Source organism: Onychomys torridus, chromosome 12 (genome assembly GCF_903995425.1).
Source record: "Onychomys torridus chromosome 12, mOncTor1.1, whole genome shotgun sequence".
In the NCBI taxonomy this organism is placed as follows: Eukaryota; Metazoa; Chordata; class Mammalia; order Rodentia; family Cricetidae; genus Onychomys; species Onychomys torridus.
The window spans coordinates 13,390,969-13,404,917 of record NC_050454.1 but is presented as its reverse complement, the minus strand read 5'-3'; the positions used below and the strand labels follow the sequence as shown (position 1 = coordinate 13,404,917).

At 42.3% G+C, this 13,949-nt stretch overlaps 2 protein-coding genes across 2 annotated transcripts in view; one reads left to right on the top strand and one right to left on the bottom strand.

Moving 5' to 3' along the window:
• Fyttd1 (forty-two-three domain containing 1) overlaps positions 1–10,612 on the bottom strand; it is a 28,757-nt gene extending 18,145 nt beyond the window's left edge. Inside the window, exons 1-2 of the mRNA XM_036203875.1 lie at positions 10,363–10,612; positions 5,213–5,341 (exon numbers count right to left, since the gene is read on the bottom strand). Coding sequence (XP_036059768.1) covers positions 5,213–5,341; positions 10,363–10,465 — 232 coding nt within the window. The 5' untranslated portion in view covers positions 10,466–10,612. The remainder of the gene's footprint in view (positions 1–5,212; positions 5,342–10,362) is intronic.
• Rubcn (rubicon autophagy regulator) overlaps positions 10,595–13,949 on the top strand; it is a 67,830-nt gene continuing 64,475 nt past the window's right edge. Inside the window, exon 1 of the mRNA XM_036203874.1 lies at positions 10,595–11,079. The gene's annotated coding sequence lies outside the window, so the exon portion shown is untranslated. The remainder of the gene's footprint in view (positions 11,080–13,949) is intronic.

Sequence of the window (13,949 nt, the reverse complement as noted above, 5' to 3'; positions counted from 1 at the left end):
CTGTGAGTTTGAGGCCAGCCTGGTCTACAGAGTGAGTTCCAGGAAAGGCGCAAAGCTACACAGTGAAACCCTGTCTCATTGTAAAAACTAAGATTAAAATAATTTTCTTAGCTGGGTGGTGGTGGTGTAAGCCTTAAATCCCAGCACTCGGGAGGTAAAGGCATGCAGATCGAGGCCAGCCTCGTCTACAGATAGCAAGGGTAACACAGAGAGACCATGTCTTGAAAATACAAGAGAGAAGAGGAGAGAGAGAGAGAGATCTTGGTGGCTGGAGAGATGGCTCAGCAGTGAAGAGCACTGGCTGCTCTTCCAGAGGACCTGAATTCAATTCCAGCAACCACATGGTGGCTCACTACCATCTTAGTTGGGATCTGATGCTCTCTTCTGGAATAAAGGCATATATGTATACATCAAATAAATAAAATCTTTAACAACTGTAGGATGCCTTGGGGCTAATATGTACTATGAATCTCTAAGAGGAAGGTAATAGCACATGTCATTCCCAAGCTTATTTAACTCTTGAACTTTTTGTGTTATACTCTCATCAATAATTTCAAGACCAAAGTACAAGACAGGAAAGCCTGTGATACTATAGAGTGTGTGGATCACTATTAATTTATTATCTCTCAGCTCCCACAATTCATCCTTCACTACCTGTCTCTAATAAGAACACTCCTTTTTTTTTTAAAGATCTATCTATCTATCTATCTATCTATCTATTATGTGTACAGTGTTCTGTCTGCACATATCCCTGCAGGCCAGAAGAGGGCGCCAGATCTCATTACAGATGGTTGTGAGCCACCATGTGGTTTCTGGGAATTGAACTCAGGACCTTCAAAAGAGCAAGCAGTGCTCTTTAACCTCTGAGCCTTCTCTCCAGCCCCAAGAACACTCCTTTTTTTTTTTATCAGTGGGCATGACACTGCTGTCAGTAGAGGATGCTGGAGAGATTCTGGAGAAAAAAGCAGCTTTTCTTCCAGGTGCCAGTGTACTTCTCGAGGTTTGCTCCTGTGCATGGGACACTAAAGAACATTCATCAGCCTTCCTGCCCACTGGCTGATACTATTTGGCTATCAAGGATAGTGGTACAAAATTTGTGAGTGTTATCTTAAATTTTTATACCCTAAGCACTTGTCTACGCCCCATCCTTGTTTATCCCCCAGCAAACTTACACAACATGACCACACATCCCTAGGCACCTTCCCGGTGAGTCACATTAGGACAGAAATTCAATGAACTTCTCTTGCCATCCAGGAGGCCATGTCATGATCTTACCCTCTCCAATAAGGTCAATTCAGGTGTGGGGATAGTGGTAGTGTGTTTTGTCCAGGTATGTTCCTTCTCATGTATTCTCAGTCCCAGAAGTATTGACTACTACTAATTTTATCAGGAAAAAGCAATAAAGATACAACATTTTTAAATAAATCATATGTGATCTTCTTCTGGAATGATTAAACTATGTTGTATGAACTTGTATATGAAATCTATGACGGTGTTTTTATTTGTATCAACTACTGAAATAGTTACCACTTAGAATGCTAGACATGGTACTGTCAATGCTAATTTTCCTAAGAACCAGATGAGGCCGATGTATCCATCTTACTTTTGTAGATAAACCAAAGAACAATGATCAAGAGATCAAAGAGAAGAATAGAACCATGCTCTAAATGCAGGCATGTGTAGCTCTAAAAATGGAAGAGGAAAAAGCAAGCTTTGGACTAACGGTTACAAAATGAGCAGCATTTGAATAGGAAGGCAGACATGAAGAATTTCTGGTTAGTGTTAACAACTATAAAGACATAGGTGACCACAATATATTGAGAGATGTAAGTATAGCGAAGGGTAAAAGTGAACGGAAGTACTGGGCACAAATCATGCAAGGCTTGGAATGGACACAGTCTGTGTGTGAAAAAGAATTCACAAGAATATTACATCAGCTGACTACCAGGACCTTAGACTCACTGGGAGAGGGGAAGAGAATGTGGTAAGACCATTTAGGATAAATGTCACAGTAGCACTCAAACAAGACTTGATAAAGGACTACGAGAGGAACACAAATCTGAAATTATTACACAAGCGTGAATTGGATTTTTAGCTTGTTTCAGTTTAGTTTTAAATATATATATTTTCATCATATTCTTTCCCCTTCCCACTTCCTTCCCACTCAATTTTATGTTCCTGGCCCCGCCCTGCCTCTTACCCTCCCAGTGAATTGAGAAGCAAATAAGAAAGGTTAAAAGGAGAGAGATTCCCTTATTATACCACAGTTTCAGGGTCAGATGAAACAAACATGACTGACAGGAATAAAGTTGAAAGCAAGGTGATACTGTCAGAGTCTATCCTTCAATCTCTTCCTGAACTCCTGAACGTTTGTGTATACAACACTGCTCCCATACACATTATTCTTTTCACTGTGCTACAATTTCCAGGCACAAAGGATACTGGGAAGAAGGGCACAGATGCCAGGAAATGCAGAGTGAGCAGTATGGGTATTATGGAGATGAGGTAATAAAGCCATGAGGCAGAAAGTAAATTAATAAAAACAGGTTAATTTAAGTTATAATAACTAGCTAGAAACAAGCCTAAGCTATCAGCTAAGTTTTCATAATTAATAAGAAGTCTTCACGTGGTCACTTGGGGAGTTGGCAGGTGGGACAGAGAAAGAGTGACTTATCCCACTATCTTTCACTTCTATTATCTGTGAGAACTAGAACAAGACACAGAAAATTCATCTTTCTTTTGAAACCCCACACTGGTCTTTTCTATGAATTTCTTTCACCCATACATCCTCTGCTTCAATAATTTTAGGAGCCTCTGAGAAGTAACTGAAGCTATGAGGGAGCTTTCACACTCTTATAATAATGGACTCCGGAGGGTTCTGTACCCTCTTTCCACCACATAAGATTATCACAAGAAGTCCATGGGCTTCACTCCAGAAGGCTCTCATCAGAACTTGACCCTGGTGGAACTCTCATCTAGGACTTACAGACTCCAGAACCAAGAAATACACTTACTGGGGTTTATAAACTATCTAGTCCATAGTAATTTGTTTTAAAGCATGAACTAAGATACCACTTCTGTATTCAATCAATCAGGAAGAGTCTATGTCATGAGAGACCAACAATGCCTTGATATAAATGCAGGTTTCCCTCCACAGACCCCTTCAGTCTTAAGGATTCTCTACAGATGTTCGGATAACATTTTGGCCACCTCTGTTGTTTGGCTTGGTTTTCTACCATAAGACATTAAAGTCATTTTTACAAGCGTTGAATGAGTTTCTAAGTTAATATTTAAGACAAGGAGTTAAAGGCTTCAATTGTGTCTTTCATCCAACAAAATTATACTGAGCATCTGCCAATGGTCATCTATTTTGTTATTCTCTTCCTCAAATTAATGCCATTACTGATACCCTAGGTGGAAATCTAAACTCTTCGAGGCCAATCAGATATTAACAATCCAGTAGCAGCAGTAGCTGTTCTATTTTAAGCTAGCACATCAGCAGAGAGCCCAACCCAGTGCAACCTCAACCTCAGGAGTTGCTAAGCTTTCCCTAGATATCATTTACCTCCAGGCTCAGATCATAAACCCATAAAAGGACAATTCTTCTGATGCTTCATGGATCAAATCAAATCTCATTTTATTCATTAAATCACACTTTCTCTTAGCACAAAATCCTTAGGTGAAGTCTATAACACTATTGCTGTGGATATCGCTCTGTGTAAATAAAGTTCTGATTGGCCAGTGGCCAGGCAGGAAGTATAGGCAGGACAAGAGAGTAGAGAATTCTGGGAAGTAGAAGACTGGAGGGAGACACCGCCAGCCGTCGCCATGAAAAGCAACATGTAAAGACACTGGTAAGCCACAAGCCATGTGGCAAAGTATAGACTAACAGAAATGGGTTAATTTAAGATAGAAGAAACAGACAACAAGAAGCCTGCCACGGCCATACAGTTTCTAAACAATGTAAGTTTCTGTGTGCTTTCTTGGTTGGGTCTGAGCGACTGTGGGACTGGCGGGTAAGAGATTTGTCCTGACTGGGCCAGGCAGGAAAACTCTAACTACACACTATATCTTTAAAAAATTATTTTATGTGTATGAGTGCTTTGGTGTGTGTGTGTGTGTGTGTGTGTCTGGTGACCACCAAAGACAGAAGATGGTATTGGTTGCCCTGGGATTGTATTTACAGACAGTTGTGAGCCACAATGTGAGTGCTGGCAATCCAGCCTAGGTCCTCTGGAAGAGCAATCTGTTCTCTTTACTGCTGAGCCATCCTGTAACTACCCAGCCTTCCTCTTTCCCTCCCTCCCTCCCCCTTCCCTCCCATCATCTTGTCCCAACTCTGGCTGTTGTTTTTCAGAACAGTCTTACTACATACACCTTGCAGCAAGCCTTCTATTCTATCTCTGCCTCCCAAATGCTGAGATTACAGGTACGAATTCCCAGGCCCACTTACGACATTTTTAAACTGTCTTCTCTAAATTGTCATTAGAAATTAACTCCTGAAAGTAAAAGACTGTACCTTTATGCATTTCCAGAACCAGGCAGTTCAAACCACTTATCAGATAGATATATGAAGTACTAATAAATTCTACTTCTGGCTACTCTGAACTCTAAAGGATTACTTCAAAATTAAATATATAAACATATATTATGGACATTAAATATGGCATATTGAGTAACATTTGTAAAGGGATAACATAAATCAATAGAATTACATATTTATTTCTAACAACTAAATATCTATCACAAAATATACAAAAGATTCAGCTATTTAAAAAAATTATCAGAGGCTGAAGATATGGTTCAGCTGTAAGAACACTTGCTGCTCTTTCAGAGGACTCAATTCTGACCCACACCCACATGTAACTCCCAGCACTTGAGAGGCAGAGGCAGGCGGATCTTTGTGAGTTTGAAGCCAGCCTGGTCTACAGAGTGAGATCCAGGAAAGGCGCAAAGCTACACAAAACAAAAACAAAAACAAACAAACAAACAAAAAACTGAGATTACTTTTAAACAACTTAGTGTTTTAAGGATCAATCAATTATCCGCTATTTTAGGAAATAATTTTTTTATCAAGTTTAAAGAACTAAAAAAAAATCTAAGAGTAAATAAAAATCACGTGGTACTGGTGTACTCCTTCCAGGTTTTCAGTCTATGCTGAACATATTGCATTACATTATGAATCCATAAATCACAGCATTTTACAACTTACCAGAATTCTGCTGGATTCCCCACCGCACTCTCAGCCTGAATTGCCGGGAACCACTTTGCTGAAGTCTTCTATTTAATCTTGGAAAATTTTGCTTCTTTCCTTCCTTTCTATTCAGTTTGATAATATCATCTACAAAAGGGGTAATGCCATAATTATTTTCATTTTAACACAATGAATAAATTGCTCAGTCTCATTTTATAGTCAATAGATTTCTGCTATGTCCCTAGACTTAGTCCTCATTATTAATATCTTAGCTTTTTCAGACAGCCTTGGTATGTAGCCAAGGCTGGTTTTGAACTTACTATATAGCTTAGGCTACCTAGACTCCAATCCTCTTCCCTCATCCTAAGCGTCAATCAGCCATTTAACCTGATGAAATGCTTGAGAAAAGTTTCTCCAGTAAAGTTCCAATCAATAGACAAAAGCGGATCTACCAACTAATAAGTTCTGCTGAGAAGACAGACAGCAGGTAGATCCAGCTCAGTAGGAGTGCTTGCCTAGAACATATAAGGCCTTGGGTTCAAATCCCAGTACTACAAACAACAACAAAATGTATACTCTTGCTTTTGGGCCTGGTGGCACATGCCTATAATCTTAGCAAAAGGAGGCAGAGGCAGGAGGATCAGGAATTCAAAGGCCAGCTTTGACTACATATTGAGTTTGAGGTAAGCGTAGGCACTCAAAAAGACCCAACCAACCAACTCAAAAATAGCAGCAAAGACCTCCAAACACAAAATTTCTAAATTCACCCGAATTCAGAAAACATTTATTGGGTGTACACTTTATGCAATTAATTCATGTGTAAGTCTGCCATAAAGAAAACAAAGTGTAAGACAAACCTCATTCTCAACAATTTAAATTATATATGGAAACAGGCATGCGAATAGCAAGCAAAATTAACAAGTATCGTCATAACGGTATTATGGTTCTGTTCTTCTCTAGCAAAGTCATTCATAATTAATTCTTTCTATTCTGATCTCTAATTTTGTAAGCTTCATTATTTCCAAAACCACCTCAGAATAATTCATAAACGCCACACTGTGTTAATACCACAGTGAACAATGTAAAGATGAGAAAACTAAATGTATTTCAAATTCTTTTTATTTATTATGTGTACAGAAGAGGGCGCCAGATCTCATTACAGATGGTTGTGAGCCAACATGTGGTTGCTGGGAATTGAACTCAGGATCTTTGCAATAGCTGTCAGTGCTCTTAACCTCTTATTTGTTAAGTGCCAAAGGTTAACAATATACTCATTCAAAAACTATCTGGTGCCAGGGAGAGGGCTCCAGAAATAAAGGCACCTACCTCCAGGCCTGATGGCCCAAGTTTATTACCATAGGGGGAATCAGGTTACTAAAGATGTTCCTTTGAAGGGCAGGGCCTTCTCCTTTTCCTGGATGTCAGGAGGTGGTCAACTTTCCCCTCCATGCCCTTCCTAAATAACCCAGTTATGAACTTATCAATGTCTAATCTAGCTAGGGCATCATTGCCTTCATGACTCAATCTCTTCTCAGTAGCTCCACCAGCTGGGGAACTAAGCTTTCAACATAGGAGCCTTTTGGGAGACACTAATTTAAACCCTAACACTAGGTTTAAAACAAAAGGTTTCATAAATATCAGCTATATATATGTATATGAATTTATTAAATTCTCATTAAGAAGAAAACAGGAAACATGGTTTTCCCTGAATAGGTTACTATTTACTTTCCAGTAGACATCTACAACCTCAAGGCTTTGAGAATATACCCAAACAATGAATCTGGTCAGGAGATTAGGGCAAAGAAGGTTTTGACTACTAGGATAGTTTTGTTGTTATTTTTGAGACAAGGTCCCACTCCCTGGCTGTCCTTGAACTCATAGACCAGACTGGCTTGGAACTCTTATCTCCCTCTAGCTCCAAGTGCTGGGATTAGAGGCATGTGCCTCATTGTCCTGCATACCAGGATAATTTTTACTGAGCATATACAATGTAAATATAGCTGAAATTAATCTGAGACAAGGTCTCACTTGTGGCCCAGGTTAGCCTCAAACTTATGATCCTCTTGCCTCATCTTCCAGAGTGCTGAATGCTAGATTACTGGTGTATGACACAATATTTGCCACAACTAAAAATTAAAAATAGAAAAAATTTTATTATCTAAGTCCTCAGACAAAATCTTTTGATATGAAAGGAGAAAATGGCCTCTCCTACCCAATGAGTATACAGGTAAGTACTACAAGAAAAAAAGATCCATTACAATGAACTACTTTATAAAGTTTCTTCTGGGGCTGGAGAATGGGTCAGCAGTTAAGAGCACTTGCTCTTCCAGAAAACCCTGGTTTAATTCCCAAAGATCACATAGCAGCTTATAATGGGCTACAACTCAAGTTTCAGAGGATCTGACACCTCTTCTGGTTCCCACAGGCACCAGGCACTCAGGCAGTGCACAGACATCTGTAGGCAAAACATACACATAAATCATTTTTTTAACAAAAGGAAAACATTTCTTCCAGGGCACTGAGATAATTCTCACAACAATCCTATGAAAAAGGGTTACAATATTAATTTTTAAATTAAGAAACTGAGCCAATGTCAGTTACTAGCTAACTTAGTAGTAGATACTCTACATAAGTTCTCATATAAATCCAGTAGAGCCACAAAAAAGAAAGAACGAAAGAAAGAAAGAAAGAAAGAAAGAAAGAAAGGAAAAAAGAAAGAAAACTAGTTTTTTTGTTTGTTTTTTGTTTTTTTGGAGTGGGGAGCAGCCCTGGCTGGCCTGGAACTTGCTATATAGACTAGGCTGGCCTCAAATCAGAGATCTGCCTGCCTCAGCTTCTCTGATGGGATTAAAGGTGTGTCTCATCAAACCCAGCTACATGATCTCAAACTTCTGCAGGCCTCTAAGACTAACCATCTCTTCATCACAAATCTCTAAGATTTCTCCCTAAAAGAAAAGCACCTGGCAGACTGACGTACACTTGAGGAAAAGACAGCTGTGTATCAGCTATTCACAGCACCCTTTTTCTACTTAAATAATAATCAGTCCTCTTTAATTGATGTCCTAATAATAAAAAAAAAAAACACACAAAAGGGGCTACGGGGTGGCTCAGTCAGTAAAATGCTTACTAAACAACCATGAAGACTTGAATTCAGACCCCCAGCACCTGTACACAAAGCTGAGCGCTGTGACACCTGTCTGTAATTCCAGCAGTGTGGAAGCAGACACCGGACCCCTGATACATGCTGGCCAGCCACGTTAGCCAGATGGATGCGCTTCAGGCTCAGAAAGAGACCCTGCCCCATAAAGGTATTCAGAGACTGAAGACACCACCAGATGCCAACTTTAGGCATCCACACACAGAGCACCTGCATGCACATCCACACACTAAAAACACAAGATTTTTTGGCTCAGTGGGCAAAAGCCTGGTGAACCAATGGCAGGAGAGAACCAGCTATCTCTAGGTAATTACTCTCACCTGTCTTAGGCTTTTATTGTTAATTATGTGTATATGATTGTGGGTTTGTGCATGTGAGCACCGGGTCTACGGATGCCAAACAGAGAATGGCGTCCCTGGGACTGGAGTTACACAAAGTTGTGAGCCAAGCTGCCAAAGTCTATGCTGGGAACCAAACTTTGGGTCTCTGCAAGAACAGAACATACCTCTGAGCGATCTCTCTAGCCCCCACCACCACCTTTTTAGACAAGCACTAACAAGTAATTTGTTCATAGTCACGCGGTTAGAAGTGTCAGAAGCAGGGTCCCCTGAAATACTATGGCTCTAGATTACCTATCACTAGGAGCACAACGCTTGTGAGGTTATTAGGAAATTAAATGTGTATCAAATGTTTAGTCCACTGCCTAGCAGCCTGTAAGCATCCAACCTTTGTTATATGGATTCATGGCTTTCGCTCAAAAGCTGTTTTTTTTTTTTTTTTTGAGTTCATTACTGAGGAGCAGTGTCGTCAGAGTAGAAGCCAAACATATTCCTATTAATTTTCTAATTCAAACATTAGGTTCTGACTTGAGGCAACCCTAGAAACCAAGAAAGAGTTCTCAACTGCATATCAAAAACTTTCCAAATTAACGTACAAGATAACATGAATGTAAAGAACTAGCAAGCAAAAGAATGTTTCCAGGCACAGTATTACCCTAAATACCATACCATCCTCAGAAAAGGTCACACCCGAATTCAGTAATAAGGTATTTTATTTTCTAAAATATATTAAAGAGGGGTGGTGGTGGACAGAAAAGACCCGGAAAGAGAAAAAAACAAAACAAAACAACCAAGCAGCACTGACTTCATCCAATGCCATAACTTGGTTCTAAAAAAAAAAAAAAAAAAAGTAATTACTTTTGTACCTGCTAAGCCAAACAAACAGCCTTCATAGTGTTGGATCTGATTTTTTTTTTTAACGAAAATAAAATCCAATCATCATGCTTTTAAAGGAAAATAATAATAATCAGCAGCAGCAGCAACCACAGGCATCCTTTTTATGTGTGCTGGACCCCTTTCCCTCTACCTGACAGATCAGCAATCTGCGGACCTCTCTCCCTCCCCGCCCCCAACGGGCCAACTTTGAAACCGGGCTAGGGAACGTGCTTCGGTCAACACCTAATCCAACACGGCAATACGGTCCTCGCCTAACGACGCTCCGAGCGCCCGTTCCGGGACCGCGTCCCCAAACCCCGGCGTTCCCGGGGGGCGGGGGTGGGGGGCGCCGGTTGGGAATCGCCGGTTCCCGGCGCCCGTCTGGGCCGTCGCGCCCGGAGAACCCTTCCCGCAGCCGCCGGCTTTAGCCGGTCGCAGCCCTAGCGAGGTCTCCGAGACGCTTCCTAAGGAAAAGGCCGAGGGGTGCGCACACGCCCAAGGGAAACCGTGGCCCGAGAGGCCGCGTCCCGCGTGGGAAAAGGACAGCACCCGCCGACCCCGCCGCCGGCCGCGCGGCCCGACCAGTCCTCGCCACGGCCCCTCCCTTCCCCACGGACGGGGTGGGCTGGGCTGGGCTGGGCACGCGGGGGGGTGTCTCCCGCCCCAGCGCGGGGGTCCCCACCGGTTCCGCCCACGCGCGCCCAAACGCGACCGGCAACCGCGGCCAACCGCCCCTTCCCCCACCGCGGCTCCCGCCCCCTCCCCCACCGCGACGCGGCCGCCCCGGGGCCCCTCACCCAGGGACATATCGATTTTGTCCAGGTTCTCGTTGCTGCGGGCTTTCGGCGGCAGCGGCGGGGTGGCCGTGGCTCCCACCAACCGGGCGCCGAACCGGTTCATGACTGGAGACGCGGCGTCGGAGCAGTCCGCCGGGAAGGCCGGAGTCGCAGGCCCTCCGCCTCCCACTCACGCACGCAGACTAGCTGCAGCGCGGAGCGCGCACGCGCGCTGCCTGCGTCCTCGCCCTCCCACCCACGGCAGCGGGAGGGGAGAGGGGCTACCGAGACGAGCGGAGGGCCAGAGCGGCCCACGCGGAACTGGCCCCTAGCGGCCCTTGCCGGCCTGGGGCTCCGCTCCGGAGCCGCAGCCTCGGTCGCCGCGGGGGAGCCGCTGTCCTAGCGCCGGGACGTTCCGCACCAGTGGCAGCGGCTGGACCCCAGCGCCTCCGAAACCGAGCCTCAAAACGCTAGCCTGGCCCTGCGTGTTCTCGGGGCCCCTCCTGCTGCGGAAAGGCTCGGCACGCCCCTCTGCAATGCAGCCTCGGAAGGCTGGACAGACCCCCCCACCCCCAGTAGCCAGGTCCGATATCAAAAGCTGCAGTGACAAGTCTTGAGTCACCTTAGCAATAAAAGTAAATGCTAATGTATCTGCACCACCTCTCAATCGGCACTCTATAAACATTTGGCACGATACTATACGCTACCTTAGTAAGACCTCATCTTCCCTTGGGAGGGGTAAGTACTTCTGTTTATTTAGTTGCATTTTTTCTATTATTCAAGTGAGTTTCAAAAGGAATATATGTATTTTTCCCTAATCGTCTTTATGAATGAAAACGTGATGTTTGCATCCCTGCTTAGTAACTCGTTTCCCATTTACAAACTGTCACGTTCTCACCTTTTTACTTAATGTCTCCCACAGCGCATTTTCGAGGAAGCATGCATGGCATTCCATCCCCCCCACCCCCCGACAGCTCAAAACAATCTCATTTTCATCTAAGGGAAAAAAATAGTGTCACATGTTCTGTCCTTGTAGAAATCTCTGCCACCATTTTCTTCACTTCCTAAAATTTCTTTAGTAGAGACCTGAGCCAGAGCTTTGTGGTGACCCAAAGTATCTAAAATCCACAGTAGCCTATGTTTAATTTAGTAATGTCACAATGCCATGTGGTTTGCAAATTCAACAGCTGTGACACATTTTACTATTTTTTGCTTGGGACTCCCATAACTTAAAATATCTCTTATCATGCACAATTGCATGTATAAGTATCGTATTTTCTAACTTTTTTTTTTTTAGTTTGCAAGCTGAAACCTAGTTATATCACATCTGCCCTTTCTAGTAAAGATTGTGACAGTTATTGATCAATCTTAAAAATAAAACTACATGCTAATGCTCCCTATATTTGTAGTATGGTTAAAACCAAAAGCCATCCCAAGTTATGTTTCCAGCCAAAAGCAAAGAACCATGACATGTGTGTGTGTGTGTGTGTGTGTGTGTGTTTGATGAGCCACAGAGTCTTATCTCGAGGAAACAAAATTTTCTTAAGACTTTGAGAAATACAATTTCTTATTCTCAAAAGTCAAGTTGGGCCAGGTGTGATATCCAACACCTTTAATCCCAGCACTCTGGAGGCAGAGACTGACGCATTTCTGTGAGTTGGAAGCCTGATAGATCTATATAGTGAGTTCCAGGACAGTCGAGGGTAGGTAAAGAGACCCTGTTTCAAAACAACAAAAGGCAACTTGGTTTTCTTTCCTGTGGCAAAAATATAACTGTGTAGTCAGTTAACACAGTGTACAGCTCTCAAGGCATACAGGAAACTAATAATGAAAGGTTTGAGCTCAGCAGGGTCCAACAGGAGAATCTGGTATGTAAAGAATAGTCTGATGCTCCTGGCACAGGATTCTTCAGTTTGCTATTCTACTCTCCAACCCCCACCTCCTTTTAGCAACTAGGGAAGCAAGATTGCAAAGAATGTGGATGGGGCCAGACATGTTGGAAAACGCCTTTGATCGCAGCACTCAGGAGGCAGAGGCAGGTGGCTCTCTGTGAATTCCAGGCTGACCAGGGCTACATAGCGAGACTGTCTCAAAACAACAAAACAAAAAACAACTAAACAAAAAAGTTACCAAGGTTCCTGATGTATTGAGTAGTACATTTACCATTTCTTTCTGGCATTGGTTATATTACCGTATGAAATTCTAGCGACCTTAGTCATCTTCAAAACAAGAAAGTGCCTATGCTTTCCTAAGTGATCTTAAGATTCTTTACAGTTCTGAGTTAGTTGGTGGTGGTATGCCTTGAATCCCAGCACTTGGGAGGCAAATGCAGGTGCAGCTCTGAGTTTGAGGCCAGCCTGGTCTACAGAATGAGTTCTTGAACAGCCAGGGCTACACAGAGAAACCCTGTCTCAAGAAAGAGAAGGAAAAAAAAATCTTTACAGTTCTAAGATCCTCTAAGCATAAGACATTTCTTTCTGCATTAGCCCTATGTCATTAGTTATAACTTGTGCATGCTCTGCTCACTCGTAGGAGTAAACTACAGAGAGCTGTAGATTGTTTCCATTTTTCTTTTAACAGCAGTGATTCATATGCAGCCCTGACTGGCCTGGAGCTCCCTGTGTAATGAATCAGGCTAGTCTCTTACAAAGATCTACCTGCCTCTTCCTTCTTAGTCCAAATGTTCACTACCATTCCCAGCCTGGAAATTGTTTACGTTTATTTACTTATTTTCTTTTTCTGTGTGTGTGAGCACATGTGGCATGCACATGTGTGGAATCAAAGGACAACTTATGGGTGTCCATTTCCTCTTTTACCATGTAGGGATAAAATTCAAATTGTCAGGCTTGGTAGCAAGCACCCTTACCCACTAAGCCATCTTGTTTCTGATCTTATCTAAGAAAGGGAATGCATTTAGAAAATGTTGGTAGCACATATTTGATATAATAAAATGGGTATATTTAGATTTTGGACTTTTTAAATTTTAGGTATAGGACAGATAACAAATACCCCAATGTAGAAAAACTTTCTATACCAATGTAGTAAGTACCACCTTATGTCTCAGTCTTCTCTCAAAACTGAAGCCTGACTCCAGATCTTTTAGTTCTTTAGAATATTTCTTGGTATCTCATCAAGGACTCCTTCTTGTTTTGTTTGGAATTTCAACTTTCCCTAAGGACTAAGGTCTCAGAGATTCAGAGACTCTCCAGATTTCAAAAGATACGAGGATGGAGCATTGTGGTAATATTATGTTAGTAGATAGGTCACACACGAACAAAACAAAAATAGCCATTTTAATCATAAATCTACTTTCTGCCTCTATAGATTTGCTCATTCTGCACATTTCATAAAAATGGGATCATATAATATATGATCTTCTGTGTCTAGCTTCTTTCACTGAACAAGGTTTTCTGGGTTTGTTTATTTGTTAACAAATGAGCCCAGCCCTCACCCCTTTTAATGCTTGAATAGTTTTCCATCCCACATTTTCTTTATCCATTTGTTAGTTGACAGACAGTTGGACTATGCTCACTTTTTGGTTATTATAAATAATATGCTATGAACATTCATTTATGAGTTTTGTGTGGACATACATTCTCATTTCTTAG